The 19,432-nt window shown below is 49.7% G+C and overlaps 1 protein-coding gene across 3 annotated transcripts in view; it reads right to left on the bottom strand.

Moving 5' to 3' along the window:
• Window positions 1-12,900, bottom strand: part of KCNB1 (potassium voltage-gated channel subfamily B member 1) — a 103,746-nt gene extending 90,846 nt beyond the window's left edge. For all 3 annotated transcript variants that reach the window (XR_014315396.1, XR_014315397.1, XM_082744876.1), the window contains exons 1-2: window positions 12,367-12,900; window positions 10,421-11,153 (exon numbers count right to left, since the gene is read on the bottom strand). Coding sequence is in view for 1 of the 3 variants with exons in the window: in XM_082744876.1 (XP_082601002.1) it covers window positions 10,421-10,987 (567 nt within the window). In the remaining 2 variants the exon portion in view is untranslated. The remainder of the gene's footprint in view (window positions 1-10,420; window positions 11,154-12,366) is intronic.
• Between the last annotated feature and the right edge of the window lie 6,532 nt (window positions 12,901-19,432).

A 19,432-nucleotide genomic window follows, 5' to 3' on the forward strand; every position in this document is an offset into this window, starting at 1 on the left:
GTTTGCGGCTAACATCCCACAACGCACAGGATAGCCCCTCACAGCAAAGAATTACCCATCTCCAAATGTCAGTAGTGCTGAGCCTGAGAAACTGAGCTTGGGCAGAGAAACCGCAGGCATTCAGCGTCCAGAGTGTGGCGGAAGGTGATGCGAGTCAGACTTCCAGAAATATGCTAGCAATAACAACGAAAGCCCCAAAGTTTGTAAATAAATTTCTTTTTCCATCGACAAGTACGTATTCTCAGTTATCTCTAGGATAACATCATTCATTCATTTGACAAACATTTATTCAGTCCCTCCTCGGTGGCAGACACAGTTCCAGGCACTGGGGTGCAACAGTGAACAACACAGACAAAAGCCCGACCCTTTGAAGCTTGGACCCAAGTTGGGGATAGAAAAGGTAATTGCATAATTAAGTAATTGTATGCCATGTCAGGTGGAGAAAAATAAAGCAGGAGAGGGGAATGGAGAGCACTGGGGGTACTATTTTATAGGATGGTCAGGGATTGCCTTGCTGAGAAGACAACGCTTGAGCTGAGATCTGAACAACGTGGGCAGTGAGTCTTATGAATACCTGCAGGAAGATTATGGGCAGAAGAAACAGCAAATGCAAAGGCCCTGAGGTGGTAGACTGGTATGCCACCGGAATAGCAAAGAGGCCACTGGGGTTAGACTGTAGTGATGGAGAGAGGGAGAGTGATAGGGAAGGAGGTTGGAAGGATGTTGGAGGAGAGGGGAAAGATGTTAGACAAGGGCCCAGGAGGCATAGCGTAGGACTTGAGTGTTTTTTCTGAGGGAGATGGGAGCCATGGGAGGATTCTGAGCAGGGGAGTGATCTGACTCATAGACGTCCCTTTGGTTGCAGGTGGGGGACAGACTATGGGGGTGGCGTGAAGATGGGAGCACAGACAGGAAGCGGCTCCTGCAGTTGTTCAGATGGGAGAGGATGGGGACACAGCAGCGGGGTGGTGCAAACTAGCCACATTCTGGACAGGTTTCCCCCATGCTTGGGTTTTACTCTCTCTCACTTGCATTCCACAAAACTTTCATGAGTAGAAGTGGAATGGTGGAGCCATGCTGGGTGTGTCAGGGACTGTCACTTATCTCTGTCAACAATTACCCAGACAGCACCTCTCTATGTTCCCAGCACTGTGCACAGAGCTCTATGTCTGTTAGGGCCTCTGACATGCTCTACCCCAGGGATCTACCCAAGATCAATCATCCAGAGCAGCAAATGGTGCTAGGAAAACTTGGTCCCTTACCTCACACCACACACAAAAATTAGCACAAAATGTTTCAAATCCCTCAATGTAAGACCTAAAAGTATAAAACTCTTAGAAGAAAAGAAAGGGGGAGAGCTTTATGACGTGGGATTAAGCAATAACTTCTCGGATATGACACCAAAAGCATAGGTTATGCAAGAAAAAATAGACAAATAGCACTTCATCAAAATTAAAAAACTTAGATGCATGAAAGACACAATCACCCAAGTGATAACACAACCTACAAAATATGTAGGAAAAAATATATCAGCTCATAGATCTAATAAGGGGTTAATATCCAGAATATATAAAGAACTCTACAACTCAACAACAACAACAAAAAACCAAACAACCTGATTAGAAAGCAGGGAAATTACTTGAATAGACATTTTTCTAAAGAATAAGTACAAATGGCCAGCAAGCCCATGAAAAGATGCTCAACATCACTCATCATTAGTGAAATGCAAATCAAGACCACAATGAGACTCCACTTCACACCCAGAAGAATGGCTATTATCAAAAGAACAGAAAATACCAAGTGCTGGTGAGGATGTGCAGAAATTGTGCAGAAATTGGAACCTGTGCCTTGTTGGTGGGAATGTAAAATGGTGCAGCTGCTGGGGAAAATATGGCAGTTCCTCAAAAGAGAAAAAAAAAAAAAAAAGGAATTACCATGCAACCCAGCAATTCCACTACTGGATATATACCCAAAAGAATGAAAAGAAGGCCTGGAGGAAATACGTGTATATCCAGGTTCATAGCAATGTTATTCATAGTAGCCAGAAGTAGAAGAAAGCCAACCATTCATGGATGGATGAATGGCTAAACAAGGCGTGTTAAACACATACAATGGAGTATTATTCAGCCTTAAAAAGGAAGGAAATCCCGACACAGGCTAGTACATGTATGAACCTTGAGGACATTACACCAAGCGAAATAAACCAATCACAAAAAGACAAACATTATATGATTCCATTTCTGTGAGGCACCTAGAGCAGTCAAATTCATAGAGACAGAAAGCTGAATGGTGGTTGCCAGGGGCTGGGGCAGGGGCGTGGAATGGAATGCTATTGTTTAAAAGATACAGAGTTTCAGTTTTGCAAGATGAATAATTTCTGGAGATTGGTTGCACAACAATGTGTGTATACTTAACACTCTTCAACTATATACTTAAACGTGGTTAAGATGGCGAATTTTATGTTTTATGTATTTTGCTGGAAATGAAACAAGAAATTCATCTGGGGGTTGTGTTCCAATTGTGGCGCTCAGGCATAAGTGTTTTTCAAAGCTCAAGGGATCTGAAGGTGCAGCCAGGGTTGAAGGCCACCACTCTGTAAAGTGTGCCCTATGTTACATGTCTACTTCCCAGTCTCACAGAGGTGAGGTATCCCGTGGACTTGCACTGCCAGGAAGTGATGGAGGTGGGATCTGAACCCAAGCAGGCCCTTAGGAATAGGTCTTGTGTGGCGACATTACGTTTTATTTGTTACTTATGTCACCAGGGAAACATTTGAAGGAGAACTGTGCGCTGGACATTAGCGTGTGAATTTCAGCTCCCTGGCTCCCCCTGGTCACGCTCATCTTTACCAGAGACACCGAAAGCAAGAATCTGTCTCTCCCTCAGGGAAAAGGATGGGCCCTTATCTATTAAATTACCTGTTAAAATAATGCCTAATGCTAATCTGGGTCTGTAGTAGTCCCAGCCAGTAGTCTTTGGGGGCAGGTCATGAGGGATCGGGAGCCAGGAACCCTCCCGTCAGGTGGGAGATGCTGACCACATCCCTCCCCTCAGACATGGTCCCCCCCACCCGGGGATGGGGCAAGAGCAGGGTGGGGATGGCTCCTGGAGCTCCCTTCTCACCTCCTGAAGGCTCTTCACACAGCCCTGAGGCCAGACCATGGGTTCAGTCAGCCCTCCCAATCCCTGTGTGACTGTGGGCCAGGCACTTCACCTCTCTGACCGTGGTATCCATGACTGTGAGAAGAGGATGACGGTTGCTCCCTCCGGGGGTGGCTCGGGAGTCAGATCCGTTGGGCCCATGACTCTCCTTGCGTCTGCACTGGCCGTTAAGTGCTGTTTGGTAGCTACTGCTGCTGTTGGTTCTTATTTTATCCAGAAGATGGAGGTAAGACTGACGAAACCCGCCAGCCCAGGATTTTCTTCTTTTAGGAGGATCTCTGATAGGGGTTTTGTTGTAAGATGCTTTTTTAAGCCCACAAGACAAGCAGGATACTGAAGACGTGACCTCTCCCACAGATCTGTGGTTCATTTCCCCCAGAACCAGATCCTAAGACCAGGACCCAGGCACAAGTGGCTTATGTGGAAAGTCATCCCAGAAGACACTGGTAGGGGAAGGGAAACACTGAGATGGGGAAGGGAAAGAAGCCAAACGGGTATATTATCCAGCAAGGAACGACCGGGGGCACCAGGAACTCTGGGGCCCTTTGTAGACCGGGCACATCCGAGTTATACTCCCATCCAGGGGTGAGGGGGCCGGGGTATTTATCCAACTGTCCCCATCAGTCAGCAGGGGAGGGCTGCTCTAAGTGGGACAGGTCCCTGTCTTAACTGGACTCACTGGCCACAGGAGGCCTCTAAGGCAAAGCACTACAGGAGCAGGACGGCTGGGAGTTGGGCTGGTGGCACCGAAATGCTAAGAGCTAAACGGATCTGGGTGGGACACTGCCTCTCCTCTCTCGGGGCTGAGTCTCTCTTCTGTCCCAACTGTCCTGCGATGGTGAACAAGTGATACAGCCACACCTTACAATGAGCACGGATCATTTTAGAAGGAGACTTTTTTTTTTTTTTTAAAGGAGCTTATTTATCTGGCAGGATCATCAGGATTAAATGAGACAATGACAGTTAAAAACAAAAACAAAACCCTAAAAGTTACTGAGGGCTTTCTATAAGCCATTGCTTGTGTAATGACTCCATGAGACAGGCGTTGTTACCGCCCTCACTTGATGCGTGAAGGAACAGGACCACAGAGAGGTACGGCGGTCGGTCGGCCCCAAATCATCCAACAGATGAGTAAAGGAACCAGATTTTGAACTTGGACCATCCAGCCCTAAAATCAGGGCTCTCATCCATGCTACTATCAAGTCTAGGAAGTACACAAAGTGCTGGGTAGGGAGCTGGTATTTACTGCAGGCTTGTTCTCTTTCAGTTAATGAAGCTTTGGCCAAACTGCTCATTTGGCCAACACTTTTCCTCCCTAAGCATTTTCACATTAGTAGCCTTTTAAAACCCCCTAGGAGGTGCCAAGGTATGAGCCTGGTCAAGCATCCTAACAGAATGGAAAGATCTCTGAGCCTCGATGAGGGTCAGAAAGGCCTGGAAACGATCCCTGATCTTTCACCAACTCGTGACCCAGCCAAGTCCCTGGCATCCTCTGTGTTTCCTTACATCAAACGCAGATCCAGGATTTCTGGCGCCTGGCTTCAACGCCTTACATCCACTATCATACTTAATCCCTTGAGCAGCCCCGTGAGGGAGGTTTTAATGTCATCCTCATCTACAGATTCGGAAATGGAAGCTAGGGGAGGTGAAGTGATTTGCCCAAAGGCAGGAGCTAGGAAATGGCAGGGCTGGGATTCCAACCCAGGACGGTGTAAACCCACAGCCAGGATTCCAGATCTCTGCAATATTGTCTCCGAAGAATAAACAAAAACATCTAAGATGACCGACCTGGACTGACAAGAGCCTCAGCCACTGATGACTCATAGCGCTGAAAGGGTCCCATAGATTCCAGATTGGTTTCCCTCATTTTCTCGCCCCTACCCAGCCTCTGCCCTCATTTTTTTCTTGATGAGAATACACGAATCCCCCTGCCTCAGGTTAAGGAACCAAAGCATCATCACATTAGAGGTATAAAATCCCAAAGGGGTGGGCAGTGATCGGGCAATCCACAACACTGGGACAGGAGATGTTGCCAAGCAGGGGTGTCGTTAGCAGAGAGGAAACCTCTGGTCATCACTGTTGTCATTTATTGGATGTGCCCATGTGCCAGGCACTTCCTGCAGATTACCACCTCGTGGCCCTCTCAGGTGGGCTCCATTTTTTTTTTAAAGATTTTATTTATTTTACAGACAGAGATCACAAGTAGGCAGAGAGGCAGGCAGAGAGAAAGGAAGGAAGCAGGCTCCCTGCTGAGCAGAGAGCCCAACGTGGGGCTCGATCCCAGGACCCTGGGACCATGACTGAGCTGAAGGCAGAGGCATTAACCCACTGAGCCACCCAGGTGCCCAGGTGGGCTCCATTTTAATTCGCATTTCCTAGACGAGGAAACTAAGACTCAGAGAAGGGAAGGAATTTGCCCAAGGTTGTATTCCTCGTAAGCCATGGACCTGAGAACTAAATCACATCTGTTAGACCCTGGAAAAGATGCCTTTTTTTCTTTTTTAATATTTATTCTTAAGTAATCTCAATACCCAACATGGGGCTTGAACTCCCAATCCTGAAATCAGGAGTCCCACAATCCACCAACAGAGCCAGGAAGGTGCCCCACCCCTACCCAGACAGAATTCCTCATCAAATTGTGGTGGGCAAAATACTAACCACTATCTTGAAATAGAGACCGCTCTCACTTTTGAATATAAGAATATATAATTATTATGAATATTCACATTTATAAAGTACTTTCCATTTGCAAATTATACTCACATCAGAAATCTGAGTCATCAAAAACGCCCCAAGAGGTGGGCATTGCTCTAACTACCATTTGGCTGATGAGCTCAGTACAGTGCAGACAGCTTAAAGAATCTGCCCAAGATTTCAGGATTCAGAAACACAGGCTGGGAACCAGGGCTCAAGTCCTAGCTCTGCCATTTTCATTCCTTTAACAAATATTTATTGAGCGTTTAATTATGGGAGTTCCAGCAAGTGACTTCACCTCTCAGAACCTCAATTTTCTCTTTGTGAAAGAGTCTTAATACCGCTCATCGAAGCTATTTCTTCCTGCATCTGAAAATGCTAGACACTTGCCTTCCTTGGCTTCCCTGCCGGGAGAGCATGAGCGTGTGACCTGATCCTGGCCAGTGGGATTTGAAAAGAAGTCTGAGGAGGCTCCTGGGAAAGGTTTGCCTTTCAGAGATGAAATGACCCTCTTCACTGGTTGGACCTCGTGGGTCGGCACTAGCAGTCTTGTGACAAGAGGCAGCAAGCCTGGGGACCAAGTCACGTGCAGGAGCTGGAGGAGCAGAAAGACGGAAAGATTCTAGAATCCTGATGGCATCCTGGAGCCATTAACCCCAAACCAGCTACCTTGGAACTTTCTGTTACAGGAAATGATGCATCTCCCTCCTTGCAGAGGCCGCTTCCAGTTTTCTCTTCCATCACTTGCAGTCCAAACTGGCAGATTGCCTGATAGGATAATCTATCCTTCAATGTTGAGGGGATTTCAATGAGATAGGGGTTTTAAAGTACCCCTAATTAGTACCTCAACCAATCAGAGTCAATCAGACTGAGATACACGCCCCGAGACTATTCCAGGGAGGGCAGATGCTCTTGGCCTGGCAAATTGTACCCCTCTCTTTCCTGCTAAGAAAAGCCTGGAGGTTCTTCCAAGAAAGCGGAAACCCAGCGGTGTCCCAGGACCACAATCTTGTCGCTCTGACAGGGCCGACCCCAGCTTCCAAACAAGAATCCATCACACTGCCTTTTGCCTAATGGATTTTGATTTTCACTCCCCTGACGGTGAAGGCAAGAGCCTGTACTTTGGTTTGTCTCTGCGTTGCCAGAACATCCCATCAATTATTAACAGCGTCAGCTCCGTCTCCCGGTACTGCTATCAGGAGGAAAGAGTTGGTCTCAACTCAGCCCACCCAGTCATCGAGAAGGACTCTGCTCCCACTTATAAAAACAAGCCGCACTTACTCCTGTGTGCTAGGCACTGTGCTAAATCTTGAGAAACATGATTTCAGGATGACTCTGCAAGGAGGACCTTGTGTCTCCATCTTATAGGTGGAAGGTGAGGGCTCACAGAGGTGAACCACCTACCTGAGGCCAAAAACTGGGGAGGGGGTAGGACTGGACCTGGGATCCTGGTCTGTCCTTGCTCTAAACATACTAGATATGCTTGTTTCCTGCATCCCACAACCACCGAGAAATGATCCTCCATTTGACGATCTCATTCTGGGGCCTCTGAGAAATGTCCACAGGCTTTGCTGTTCTGACAAGCAAGGCACCTAACTTGGGGAATGGATGGAGTAGGCAAAGCACAGATGATTGAAGGAGGCCAGGAACTGGGCTGCAGGCAGGCCGTGAGGAACAAGAGACAGATCCCCAAAACCCATGACACGCTGACTGACTGATGGCTTGATCCTTCATTCAGTCCACATGTTATCTGGAGATCCTCTGGGCCAGCCACCTTGATGGGTGCTGGGAACAGAGCAGTGACTATAACTCATGGAACTCACACTCTGGAGGGGGGAGGAAAAAAAGGAAGAAAATACAACTTCAGATGGTGCTTAGAGCCTATGCAGGTAAGACTCTGAATGTGGTTTCAGAGTAAGGGGAAGGAGGATGTTTTAGACAGGGGTCTCTCAGAGGAGGGCTTATGTGAACAGGGACTTGCATAAATGAAGAATGAAGAGAAACAGCTGGCAACAAGACAAGGGGGTAAAGTATTCTGGGTGGCAGGAATAGCCAGTGCAAAAGTCCTGAGGTAGGCTGAAGCTTTCCCTGTATAGGAACAGCAAGGAAGCCAGTGGATTGGAGGCCAGTGAACCAGAGGAGAGTTGAGCAGATGAACTCAGAGAGAGGACATGGGGACCGATCCAGTAAGGTCTGGTAAGCCATAGTGGAAAGTTTGGATTTTATTCTGAGTGTGGTGGGAAACCTCTCGAGGATTTTAAGAAGATGGAAAATGTGATCCAGCCTATATTTTGCAAACCTCACTCTGGCTGCATTGTGCACCATGAGTGCAGGGGGCAAAAGTGGAAGCAGGGAGACTGGGGAGAAGTCTATGACACTCGGCCACAACGGAAAGAACAATGTCTTCAAAATCACACTTGGGTTTGAATTTCTGTCTACTCCTGTTTGCCTGCTGTGTGACCTTAGGCAAGTTACTCAACCTCTCTGAACCTCCCTATTTGTAAAAGGCAGGATAATAACAGAGAGCTGGTATAAGGACCAATTGTGTTGTAACATTCCATACACAGTACATGTTTCATCAATGGTGGTCGGGATTTCTATACTGAGGGACCAATGAGCCTGCCTGCCTGTCTCCACATTTCAGCTCTGGCTGGCAGACTGTCCATCTGCCGGGAATGTGAGCTGACAGCCTGAGCCTGGGACCTGGAGAGGTCATGAAGCCCCTCCCTGTGCGCAGATTAACCCGACGGCAAGAGGAGGCTATTTATTCCCAAACAGCGCCTTTTGCAAGCCTGAGCTCGGTCCCCTGTCTTGCTGCCAGACACCAACCCAAACACAGCCCTTTGCCCGCTTCTTCTCTGGAAGGGTGACTCAACCCTCCCTGGCCCCTCATTCTCATGTCTTAGGGACACGACAGGGTGAAGGGGTGGGGTGGGGGAAGAGTCCTGTTTGGGCCTAACCAGGGTGTGTGTAGGAGGAACCCTTGTCAGGCCTGGAAATAGCAAAATAAGTCTGCTGATCCTAAGCCGGTTAAGGGTGAGTGACTGTCTTAAGAGGGAGGCTTTCTGGACACAAACCCTAGGGCAGGATTACGGTCAGAGGCAGACCACAGAAGAGGAAACCAGGCCTAGAAATCTCTACATCCTCTTGGGGTTTGCCAGGGAAGAGGGAAAATGTTCAGGCCTCCGTCCACCTTCCTTCCAGCCACCCCCTCCTGCCTCTATTCTCAGAGGCCTCTCCCCAAGCTGCCAGATCTGGGAAAGGGACCCCACAGTGTCCCCTTCAGACCCAGCCTTACAGGTGGATCTTCAGTGAGGGGCCACCTCAGCCAGGGGGATCCCAGAAGGAGAGGCTAGCGGGGGCACGAGGCCACCCAAGCACATACATGATGTTGGTGTACACGCTTCCTCCTGCCTTTTTTCTTTTGCCACGAACACATTGACCTGCCTGTCCACCCCATCCCCACCCCTCCTGGCCCCACTCTTTCAAAGTGTTCAACATGTCTTCCTGACATGGCAGTCCTGGATATGACATCAACACTTCTCTTTTCTGGCTCCCCCTGGGCCTCACACAACCTCTTTGAGAGCACCGAACACACAGTGTTGCCATTTAATCCCAACGCCAGCGCGCTGGCCGCCTGAAGACAGGCCCCATCTCTCTGAGCCATTCCCAGAACCCAGCCTCACACAACAGAGCCGCTCATCAACCACTGACCCCCTTCCCTGGTCTGCCCCCCCCCCCACCCCGAGTCTGCCCTGGGCCGGCATAGCCTCTGCCTTTCCCCACAGCACACTGGACCCCTAGGTTTGATCTAAGCCTTTTTGCCTCCTTCTGCTTCATTTTTTCATGTTGCCTCATTTTTCTGTCTTATTTCAAAATTTACATCCTCTTCCGACAGCCAAAGCATCTTTACAAGCTGCACCAAATCATTCTTGGAATAAACTCACGAAAGAAAGAACAAACCAGGGGTGACCCTTCGCCCACAAGCATCCACAGCCAGCTGTGTGCGTCACATATGCACACATCCACCCCTCAGAGTTCCTTTGCCTCATTTTTCTTACTGATGTTGAAACTGCCTGACGGTATCTGTGTCCTCCAAGCCCGTCTGTAAGCTGCTTTTATTCCTACCTCGGGGCAAAGTAGGGTTAAAAATACAGGGATAAGTATTAGAATCGCACATGACCCCCTCCCACCTGGGTCTAGGACTCCACAAGGGAGCATTATGTATACAGACCAAACTCAACTCCATCCCAGCAAGGCTTTAACGTCCCTCTGTGCCTTCTTACTCAGTCTACCCTCTTGCTGTGGGAGTTGACATCTCTGCAAATCCTCTTCTCCAACAGTCGAGATACAGAGTGTTTAATCATCAAGGGATGAGGTAACTGGTGCAAACAGAACAGTCGCAGGGGGTTGGTCCTCACCTCTTAGGTCTGGGCCAGAGCCCCACCCCTTTTCGGGTCTTCTTATTTGGGAACTAAGCCAGAGACCCCCAGCGGTGGTCATCAAGCGAGGGACTCAAGCAGAGCCCCCAGTGCAATTGCCTGCAGATAGATCCCAGACTCACCTTGGCAGCTACGGAAGAATTGGGCTTCTCCAGGAGGTCCCAGAGCTTTTTCCTCTTCTCTGCGCAGCACGTGTTATCGAACTCCTCCCCCTCCCGCTCCCGCAGGGTCTCAGCCTCCCGCTTGAGCTCCTCGTTCATCTGCTCCTTCTTCTGGTGGTAGCGGGCCTGGCAGCAGGACTCCAGGTAGATTTCGTCGATGCCCCAGTAGTCAAGCTCTTGGCTGAAGCTCAACGCGCACATCTCCTCCATCATGTGCAGCCGCCCAGTGCGGTAGAAGTTGAGGATGGAGGTGAAGGCGCCTGGATGGCGGTCAAAGAAGTACTCGTTGTCGTCGAGGCTGTAGTCGTCGCACACCTCGAGCAGCGAGTCGTGCGTGTTGCAGTCGCGTAGCTTGCCCAGCCGCGTGCGGGGCAGGCGGTCCAGGGTGCGCCAGAGCACCTCGTGTGCCAGACCCCCGACGTTGAGGCGGACACGCCTCGAGCACGCCTTGCTGCGCACGATCTCCATGGGCTCGGGCGGCAGCGAGCTGGTGGAGCGGGAGCCATGCTTCGTCATGCCCGCCGGCATCGCTGGTCCGGCCACCCCCGCCCCCCCTGCCCCCCCAGGCCGCTGTCACTGGACGGCAAGGCCGGCCGCTGCGGGGGAGGGGGGCAGGGAGCGCTGTGGGCTGCTGGGGGTGCAGGGGACTGCACCTGCACGCGTCACGGCCGTCTTCTCACCTCCATCCTGACCGCTGCAAGGCAGGAAGCGGACGCAGGTCAGCAAACAGGGAGCTGGGCGCAGCCCCTCCCCACCTCTCCACGGGGGCCCCAACTGGCCTTGACCTTCCCGGTACTTAAGCGGCTCAGGACTTGGGGGGCGGGGTGGGGGGGGGTTGCTGAACGACTTGGCGCTGTCCCTCCCGCCGGTGCTGAAGTCCGCCCCACCCCATGGGTGGAGGGAGGGGCGGCTCTTTGGGGCGGGGAGAGGGCCCCCAAGAGGCGCTCCGGGGATCCCGGAGGCCCCACCCCGGGTTTCTGCAGCTCTGGACCGACCCAGCCGCCCGGGGCGCTGTCCTCCCCGTCGAGTGCTGAAACTCGCTTCTTTCTGGGTCTCCCCGTCGAGTCCCAAACCAGGCCCCACAATGGGCAGAAAAGGGCGCTGTATGAAAAACTTTTTTTTTTTTTAAAGAATTCTCATCTTTTCTTTCCCTCTGCTTCGAAATAATTAGAATTTGAGTTCTAGGGGGTGGCAGCGGGTTTGGTTTTTCTAAACCTTGAAAGAGTTGGGGGGAATTCTCGGGGGAATTGCTGCTGCCCACCTGTCGGAGGTCACAACTGACAGGGTGGTCAAAGACAGCCTCGCTCAGGAGCGACCCCTCTCCCTAAAGCACGGGAGCATCTCTTGAGGTCGCTCCGGTATCTAAGTGAGCCCTGAAAGATGCAAAGCCAAGATCTGCGCGGAGTCCTGACCCTCCCTCTGTGACCCCTACTCCACACCGGGAGGGGCGCGCAGAGTCCTACGGATCAACCTGCTCCATCCTTCCTTTTCTCCTTCCCCGCCCCCTCCCCCCCTCCTCGCTCCTCTCCTGCGATGGCTTTTTATAACTCCGGGTTCTGCGCCTTTCCCGGTGCTTGGAAGGGAATGGGTGGGGGAGGTGGGAGGCGGGGAAAGGAGCTGAATTTTCTGGCCTTTTCAAAACGTGCCCTCCTCCCGCCGCGCGCTGGTGATTTCGGGGGCTGCCCTAAGCCCCCCAGCATGTGCTGACGCCCTCTCCCCTCGTGCCTCCCTAGGCCCCAACCCTTGCCCGAAGAATTCCCCCCACCATAATATCCCCCCACCCACTCCCCCACCCCCCGCCTGAAGCCGCGGAGCCCGGGTAGACCAACAGGCCGAACCGCGGCAACCGAGTCCCCTTCCTCTGTTCCTCTGTGTCCCCGCCGCTGGCCGCGCGCCTCAACACTCACCCCCTGGGCGGCCGCTTCCCGGGGCCAGGGAACGCGCATCGCCCCGGCCGCCCGGGCGCCCCCGCCCGCGGGCAGCGGCGGACCCGGGGCCGGGCCGGGCCCGGCCTACGCCGGCCGGGCAGGCGACGCGCTAGGGCTGCAGGCGCCGCGGAGCCGGGGCGCCCTCTCTGAGGCTGGGGGCGCGGGCGAGCGCTGGGGGCGCGGGTGGCAGGTCCGCGATCGGGCGGCGCCTCCTGCTCCACCTCCTCCTGCTCCTGCTCCTGCTCCCGCGGCGGCGGCGGCGGCGGCGGCGGCTGCTGCTTGAGCGAGATCAACAAGTCGAGGCTGAGCTTAGGCTCTGCGCTGGCTGCGATTCTGTCCCGCACTTCGGAGCGCCGAGAGTCGGGCACCGAGGCGGGACGGCGCCACCTGCGGGTCGGAAGCGTGCGCGCCGCTTAACTCCTGCCTGCCCGGCCCAGCCTCCAGGTGAGGATGGGGGCGGGCTAGGGCTTTGAGAGGAGCTGCACCTGGCGGCCCGGCCCTTCCCACCTGGGCTCCGTTTCCCGGCTGCCGCGCAATCCCGCCTTCCTTTGTCAGGTGAAGAAGGTGGGGGTGAGCGCCTACTCTGTGTGAGGCACTAGGATAAACGGCTGAGAAACAGCTGGGAATCAGACACAAATGTTTATTCCTTGGAGAGCTGGCTGGAGACTGACAAAAACCAAGAAAGTCAAAAGATATGTCCAAGATGATAAGCGCTGGGGGGATAAGGAAGCAGAAGAGAGGGATAGAGGCGGGGGTGCAGTGGGGGCAGATTGCAATTTTAAATAGCCCTTGCTTTCATGTGCTTCCAAGCTAGATTCTCAAATAGAATTGTAGGATGGAATTCTGGATTCTAGTGGAGGAAGGTGGACAATGAAGTCGATCAACAGAGAAATGGGCAATGTGGCAGTTGGTGGGCAAGGGCTAAGACGAAAAACAAAGTAGGGTGAGGGGAAGAGAGAGTGAGGGGTCAGCTGGTCTATAGAGCCTGGTGATTTATTCATTCGTTCATATTACCTTGAGCAGCTGGTTATTGAGAGTTTACTGGGTGTCTGGCTCTGTGCCAGGCTCGGTAAAGGTACCATCCTCCCCTGAAGCTTCTGTCCAGTGGAGGAGACAGAATCCATCAAATAATCTCTAGAAATGAATACAGAACCAAAGGATTTACCTGAAGAGGTGAGCAAGGCTTCCCTAAGGATGCCATAGTTGGGCCTCATGTTCACTTATTTATTCTTTCAAATACATATTTACTGCTGACGAGTAAATAGGTGATAGGGATACACAGTAAGCACCCTGCTTTGGATGAGAAAGCTGTGGCTAAGCCACAGGGCCCCTTCCCCTCTCTGACCCTTTTCTTCATTTATAAAACAAAGAGATTCATTTCCATAGTGTTGCACATAATATTCATTTCCATAGTGTTGCACATAATATTACTACACACACACACACACACACACGTAGTATAATATATACGTATTATATACATAATATTATGTGTACATATACAATTATATACACACTATTAACATAATATATAGGTACATATATGTATATTTTATTTTTTATATTTACCTTTAATATTTAAATTTTATATTTAAAATATTAAAATATATTTAATAAAATATACAAAAATTATATATATATATATATATATATATATTTTTTTTTTTTTTTTTTTTTTTTAAGTAGGCTCCGTGCCCAGCATGGAGCCCCCCAACACACGGCTTGAACTCATGACCCTGAGATCAAGACCTGAGCTGAAATCAAGATTTGGGCCCTTAAAAGACTGAGCCACCCAGGTGCCCCAATATTACTATATTTTTTGAAGTCTGTTCACTTCTCATCACCTCCATCATTATGGTCCTTGTCCAAGATGTCATCATCTTGTGGGTAGAAGCCAGAGATGCTGCTAATCATCCTCCAGGGCACAGGATGGACACTCACGATAAATAATCCTCCTGTTCTGAATGTCAATAGTGCCAAGGTTAAAAAACCCTAGATTAATAGAAGGCAAAAGAATTTGCTGGTCTGGAAATGCTATTCTTTCAACCACGACTTAGTGAGCACCTACTATATGCCAAACACTACTCTTAGACACTGGAGATATAGTGAGAAGAATAAAACAAGCAATCCCCATGCTCTTGGACTTACATTCTGGCGGGGAATACGGTTAGTAAACAAGTTAAATAAAGAAATCTGATCACTAAGATTGTGATAAATGCCATGAAGAAAAGTAAACAAGAGGAAGTGCAGAGCATATCTGGGAGAGGCGCCAGCAACTTTAGACAGGGTTGTCAGACAGGAAGTCTTCCAGGAGGAGGTGATATATCTAAGCTCAGAACCTCAGGGCAAGGAGAGGAAAACCATGTGAAGTTCTGAGGAAGAGGTATAGGCCGGGGAGCCAATGAAAGCAAAAGCTGTAAGATGGAAATGACCTTGGGAAGGGAGGTTAGAGAGGTAGACTGGACTAGGCCATGCAGAGCCTTGTTGGAATTTTATTCTCAAGGTTATAAGGAATGAGTTTGAGTTTCTTCTAATCCTGATGGGAAGCCATGACAGAGTTTTAAGCAGGGAAGTCCCACATGCTGATATGTTCTGTGAGGTGAGCAGCTGTGTGCATTATGGAGTACTGGGGGGGACAAAGATGACAGCAGGAAGACCCCTCATGAGGCATCTGCAGCTGTCGGGGCCAGAGGTGAAGGGCTGAGGCTGGGATGGTGGTGGTGGAGATGGTAGGCAAGGTCACAGACACAAGGCTCAGGCAGGAGATTGATTCTTCCCCAAGCCCAAGAATAGTGCTAGATATTCCTTGTCATTTGGATTCTTTCCTCTGGGTGGCCCAAGTCCTGCAAAGTTGGGTTCCAGATTTAGATAAAGAACATCTAGATACATCTGGATCTTGGAAGTACAGACAGTGGGAATAGCTCTGTCTCTCTCTGTTTCCCCAGGCTCTGCACAGCATGCAGCTGAGAATTTTTACTTTCTGAATGAAAAGACTGTAACTATTTGAAAACATCTTGCTTTCATTTCCTAGAATTTTCTGCCATTGTTAAGAGGAGAGACTTAAAAGCAATTCAGGGGAAAGTACAGCCCAGAGGTTGAGATACTGAGTCCTGACAATGTCATTAGAGTTTCTGGATCTAGTTGTGCCTCAAGGCATTGCCCCTGGGTTTTCCAGCTGTGTGAGCTAGTAAATTCTCCCTTTTTATCTAACCCAGATTGAGTTGTGATGTTTTCCTTTATGTCCCAAAGAGTCCAACTGATACAATTCTTTCTCCACAAACCAAAAGTTTACCATCTCCTTATAATGTACTTACAAGAAACAGGGGTAACGCAAATGAACTTCTAGGAAACAGGGCAAAAAGAATAATAAAATTCAGAATGTTTTACAGAGAAGCCCCCTCCCCCCGCCCCTGTAAGTGTTCAAGTATAACCATGTCATTTTATAGACAGGAAAAATTAACAGCTCATCAAGGAGAACAGTACCCCAAAAGTCAACCAGAGGGGGGGGCAGCTGAGGGCTGGTTCCAGGTCACAAACCATATTTATTGAGGCCCTCTTGGCAGACTTCCTGCCCAGAGGTGTTGAGATTTTTTACCTGAGGCTGAGTGATACCAAGTTAACCCAATTCACCCCTATAAATACAAGTGAATCCCTTCTCAACTGTGGTAGCAAGAGATGTATCCACTTGAAGTCAGTTTTTTCCTTCTTAAACTCCATAATACCAGCTATCCCTTACTTAAAATCCCACTAAGTGTCCTCAAGTTTCTTGGCACTTCCAGGCACGGAACGAGAAGTTCCCCTCTCCCCTCTCCCTCACAGACCCCTGGGAAGGAATAACTGCTTTATGAGGTAGTTACAGGGACACCCAAAGGCTCAAGGGAAATCATTGACATCTCTGAGTGGATGTCACTCAGGACAACTCCTCTTTGCTGTGGCCTTGCCCAAAGTTCCAGCAGCCCCGGGGGATTTTCCATCAGCTTGGACTCCAGTCTTCTCTCCTGCTTCTCTTTTGTCACACCCAATAATAATAATCGTAATCACAAATAAAAGGAGGCTCATGGTAAAATCTACCCCCCCCCTAGAGTTGCTGGGGAGTCTGAGATAATACATACGTAGTGCTTAGCACCCATGCCTAACACTAGGAAGTGCACACTCATATAACATAGTAGCAACAGCCACAATAGTAACAGCCAACACTGAGTGGTTACTCTATACCAGACACTGTACTAAGTGCTTTGCATGTATCTGACCTCATTTAAGATTCTTTCAAGCTCTCTCACCCTTGGGCTGAATATGCTAATATAAAGACCTACTTGCTGTCGGATGGTCCTTGAGTGACCAGATTCTGATTCTAGTATCCATCCCATTCTACTCTAGCCTGATGAACTTCATCAAGCCCTGGGTTTCCTGGGCCAGCTTCCTGGTAAAGGGTGAGCCCGGTTTTCTTACCAACTCAATCCACTACCCATTTATTTATTTACCCATTCATCTACCCACTCACCCATATACCCAATTACCTACCCACCTAGTTACTCATTCACTTATCCATCCACCTATCCATGCATCTACTTACTTACTCATTCCTCCCCCCACACAGTTATCCAGACCAAATACTCATGCATCTGTCCACCGCTCACCTATGCCCTCATCTGTCCGCCCATCCGTCCACCCACCCACTCACTGGCCATCACTCTCTTGGCCACCACTCACTCATCTTCTACCTACCATTTTAGAGTTTGTTATGACACGTATTGCTCTGTGGTAAGCTCCAGCTCCCTTCCTGGGAGGAAATATGCGTGCCCACGAGGGTCCCACAGAAGGAGATAGGTAAACCTGCACATAGTCCATCAAACCCTTTTGTAGCCTGGACTTTGCCAAAGCCATCGACTCCCAGGGTCTGCAGCCAAAAAATGATGAAACACAGGGCATGGATGGATTGAGGCATGAGCTTCCAGCAAAGCAATTAAAAGTAAAGTAATATTTCTTCCCCGCAGATGGCCTGGGAACTCCAAGATGTGATGGAAAAGGAGCAAGTCAGCAAAAGGAGGAAATCAAAGCTACAGAGATTGGGAGCAAATGAACTGATTCCTGTAAGATAACATTTCATTGACGTCTAGCTCCCCTGCCCTTTGGGAACTGATATCTTTTCTACCTTCTCTCCACTGCCCTTGTCCACCTCTTCCTGGTCTCATCTGACTCCTCTCTGATCTTCCTCCCCTAGTTTGATCCTTCCTCTAACCCAACCTCCCCACAGCTACCGGGGTAGGCTTTAAACAGAAGTCTGGCCATGTCACTCCCCTGCTGATAAACCTTCATGACTCCTTGCCATCCAGGATGAAAGACAAACTCGCCCACAATGAGGAAAAGACCACTTGTTCACTTAGTGTGTATTTCCTGAGCACCTACTATATGTCAAGCTTATGTTGCATGCTGGGAATGAGGGGGTGGTAAAGCTAACCTTCCCTCCTGGAGATCATATTCAACTGGGAGGCATAAACAGAGACATTTAAAAATAATCTGATATTGATCATTGCTGAGAAGGAAATAAGAAACGTATGAATGTCAGAACAACAGAAAGGAGGGAGGAGGGATGCTACAGGTGATTGATGAATCAGAGTAATCCGCAAGCCATAAGAGAGCAAGGGGAAGGGCATTCCAAGCTAAAGGTAGAAGGGAGAGTAGGTTCAAAGGCCCTGGGGCAAGAGGGTTGAAGGAGATGGAAGGTGGTGGGTGTGGCCATAGCAGACTAAGTGAGGAGGGCAAGAGTGGTCCAAGAGGGACTAGGAGAGAAAAACAGAGAAGGAGAAAAATAACGTAGGTGAGGCCTGTGGAGCGGTGTTTGGATTTTATGTCAAGAGCCTTGGAGAGTCTTAAGCAGGGAATAGCTGATTTGATTTTTACCTTTAGGATGTAAAAGGATGTTTTAAAGACTTCTGAGTTCTCAGTTTCTGCTGTGGCCTCAGTCTTCACTCTGAGGACAATCGTGACAAGACCCCTCCTTCAAGGGAGAGTGACGGCCCCTCTGACACAGGGCCAGCCCCAGATGGGCTTTGCGTCCCCTGCCTGTCATCCCCTCCACAGAGATGGGGAGACATCTGATGGCATTTTGGGCTTGGGGAGACAGTTGCTAGAATTCTGAGTATTTCCTTCTTTCTCACATAGAGCGGGTCCTAGGGGAGGTCCCAGGGCGAGAGGACAGCATGCCACCAACTCTCCCTACTCGGCACCATCTTTCTCTCTCTCTCTCTCTCTCTCTCACACACACACACACAGACATGCCGGAGCAACCAGAGGGGAGGGGAGCTACCGCACCGCTTCTGGTCTCCTGTATCTGGATGGAAGGGCAAGAACTGTCTGCTCTATTGAATGGAAACATCTCATATGTAAAAAAAAATGTCACTGTCTTACTTGAGAGGTCTATCACAGCCAAGTTCAATCCCACCAGACCTGCCTCCATGCCCCCTTATAAACGAGGAACCTGATGCGAGGGACATTTACCTTGGGAAATTACCTTTTCATCTAAGATTGGAGAGAAAAAACAATTTTCTTTTTATCGCCCCCAAATCTAATTTATTCCACCTCTTCATTTTTGTATTAAAATAAATGCAGGGACACCTGGATGGATGGCTCAGTTGGTTGAGTGTCTGCCCTCGGCTCAGGTCATGATCCCAGAGTTCTGGGACAGAGCCCTACCCCAAGCAGGCCACGGGTCACATGGTCCCCCAAGCTGCCTTCTCAGCGGGGAGTCTGCTTCTCCCTCAGCCCCTCCCTCTGCTCATGCACTCTTTCAAACAAATAAAACCTTTAAACAAAACAAAACCCCAAATACATATGTTATTGTGAAGGACAGAGAACATCCAGTGAATTTTTCAGACGATTTTTTTGTCTTACTTTGGGTTGTGAGCCTCCTATCCCAAGGTCCTCTATGGGCATCTGGGCCCTCTCTTGCCTACAGGAGGATTGTTGATAGAAAGATCCCGAACACAGTCTCAGGAGGCAGAGAGGGCTGCCCTCAACTCTTGTGGCTACTAACTAGCCACGTGAT

The sequence above is a fragment of the Mustela nivalis genome, assembly GCF_964662115.1.
Source record: "Mustela nivalis genome assembly, chromosome: 8".
NCBI classification, from domain to species: domain Eukaryota; kingdom Metazoa; phylum Chordata; class Mammalia; order Carnivora; family Mustelidae; genus Mustela; species Mustela nivalis.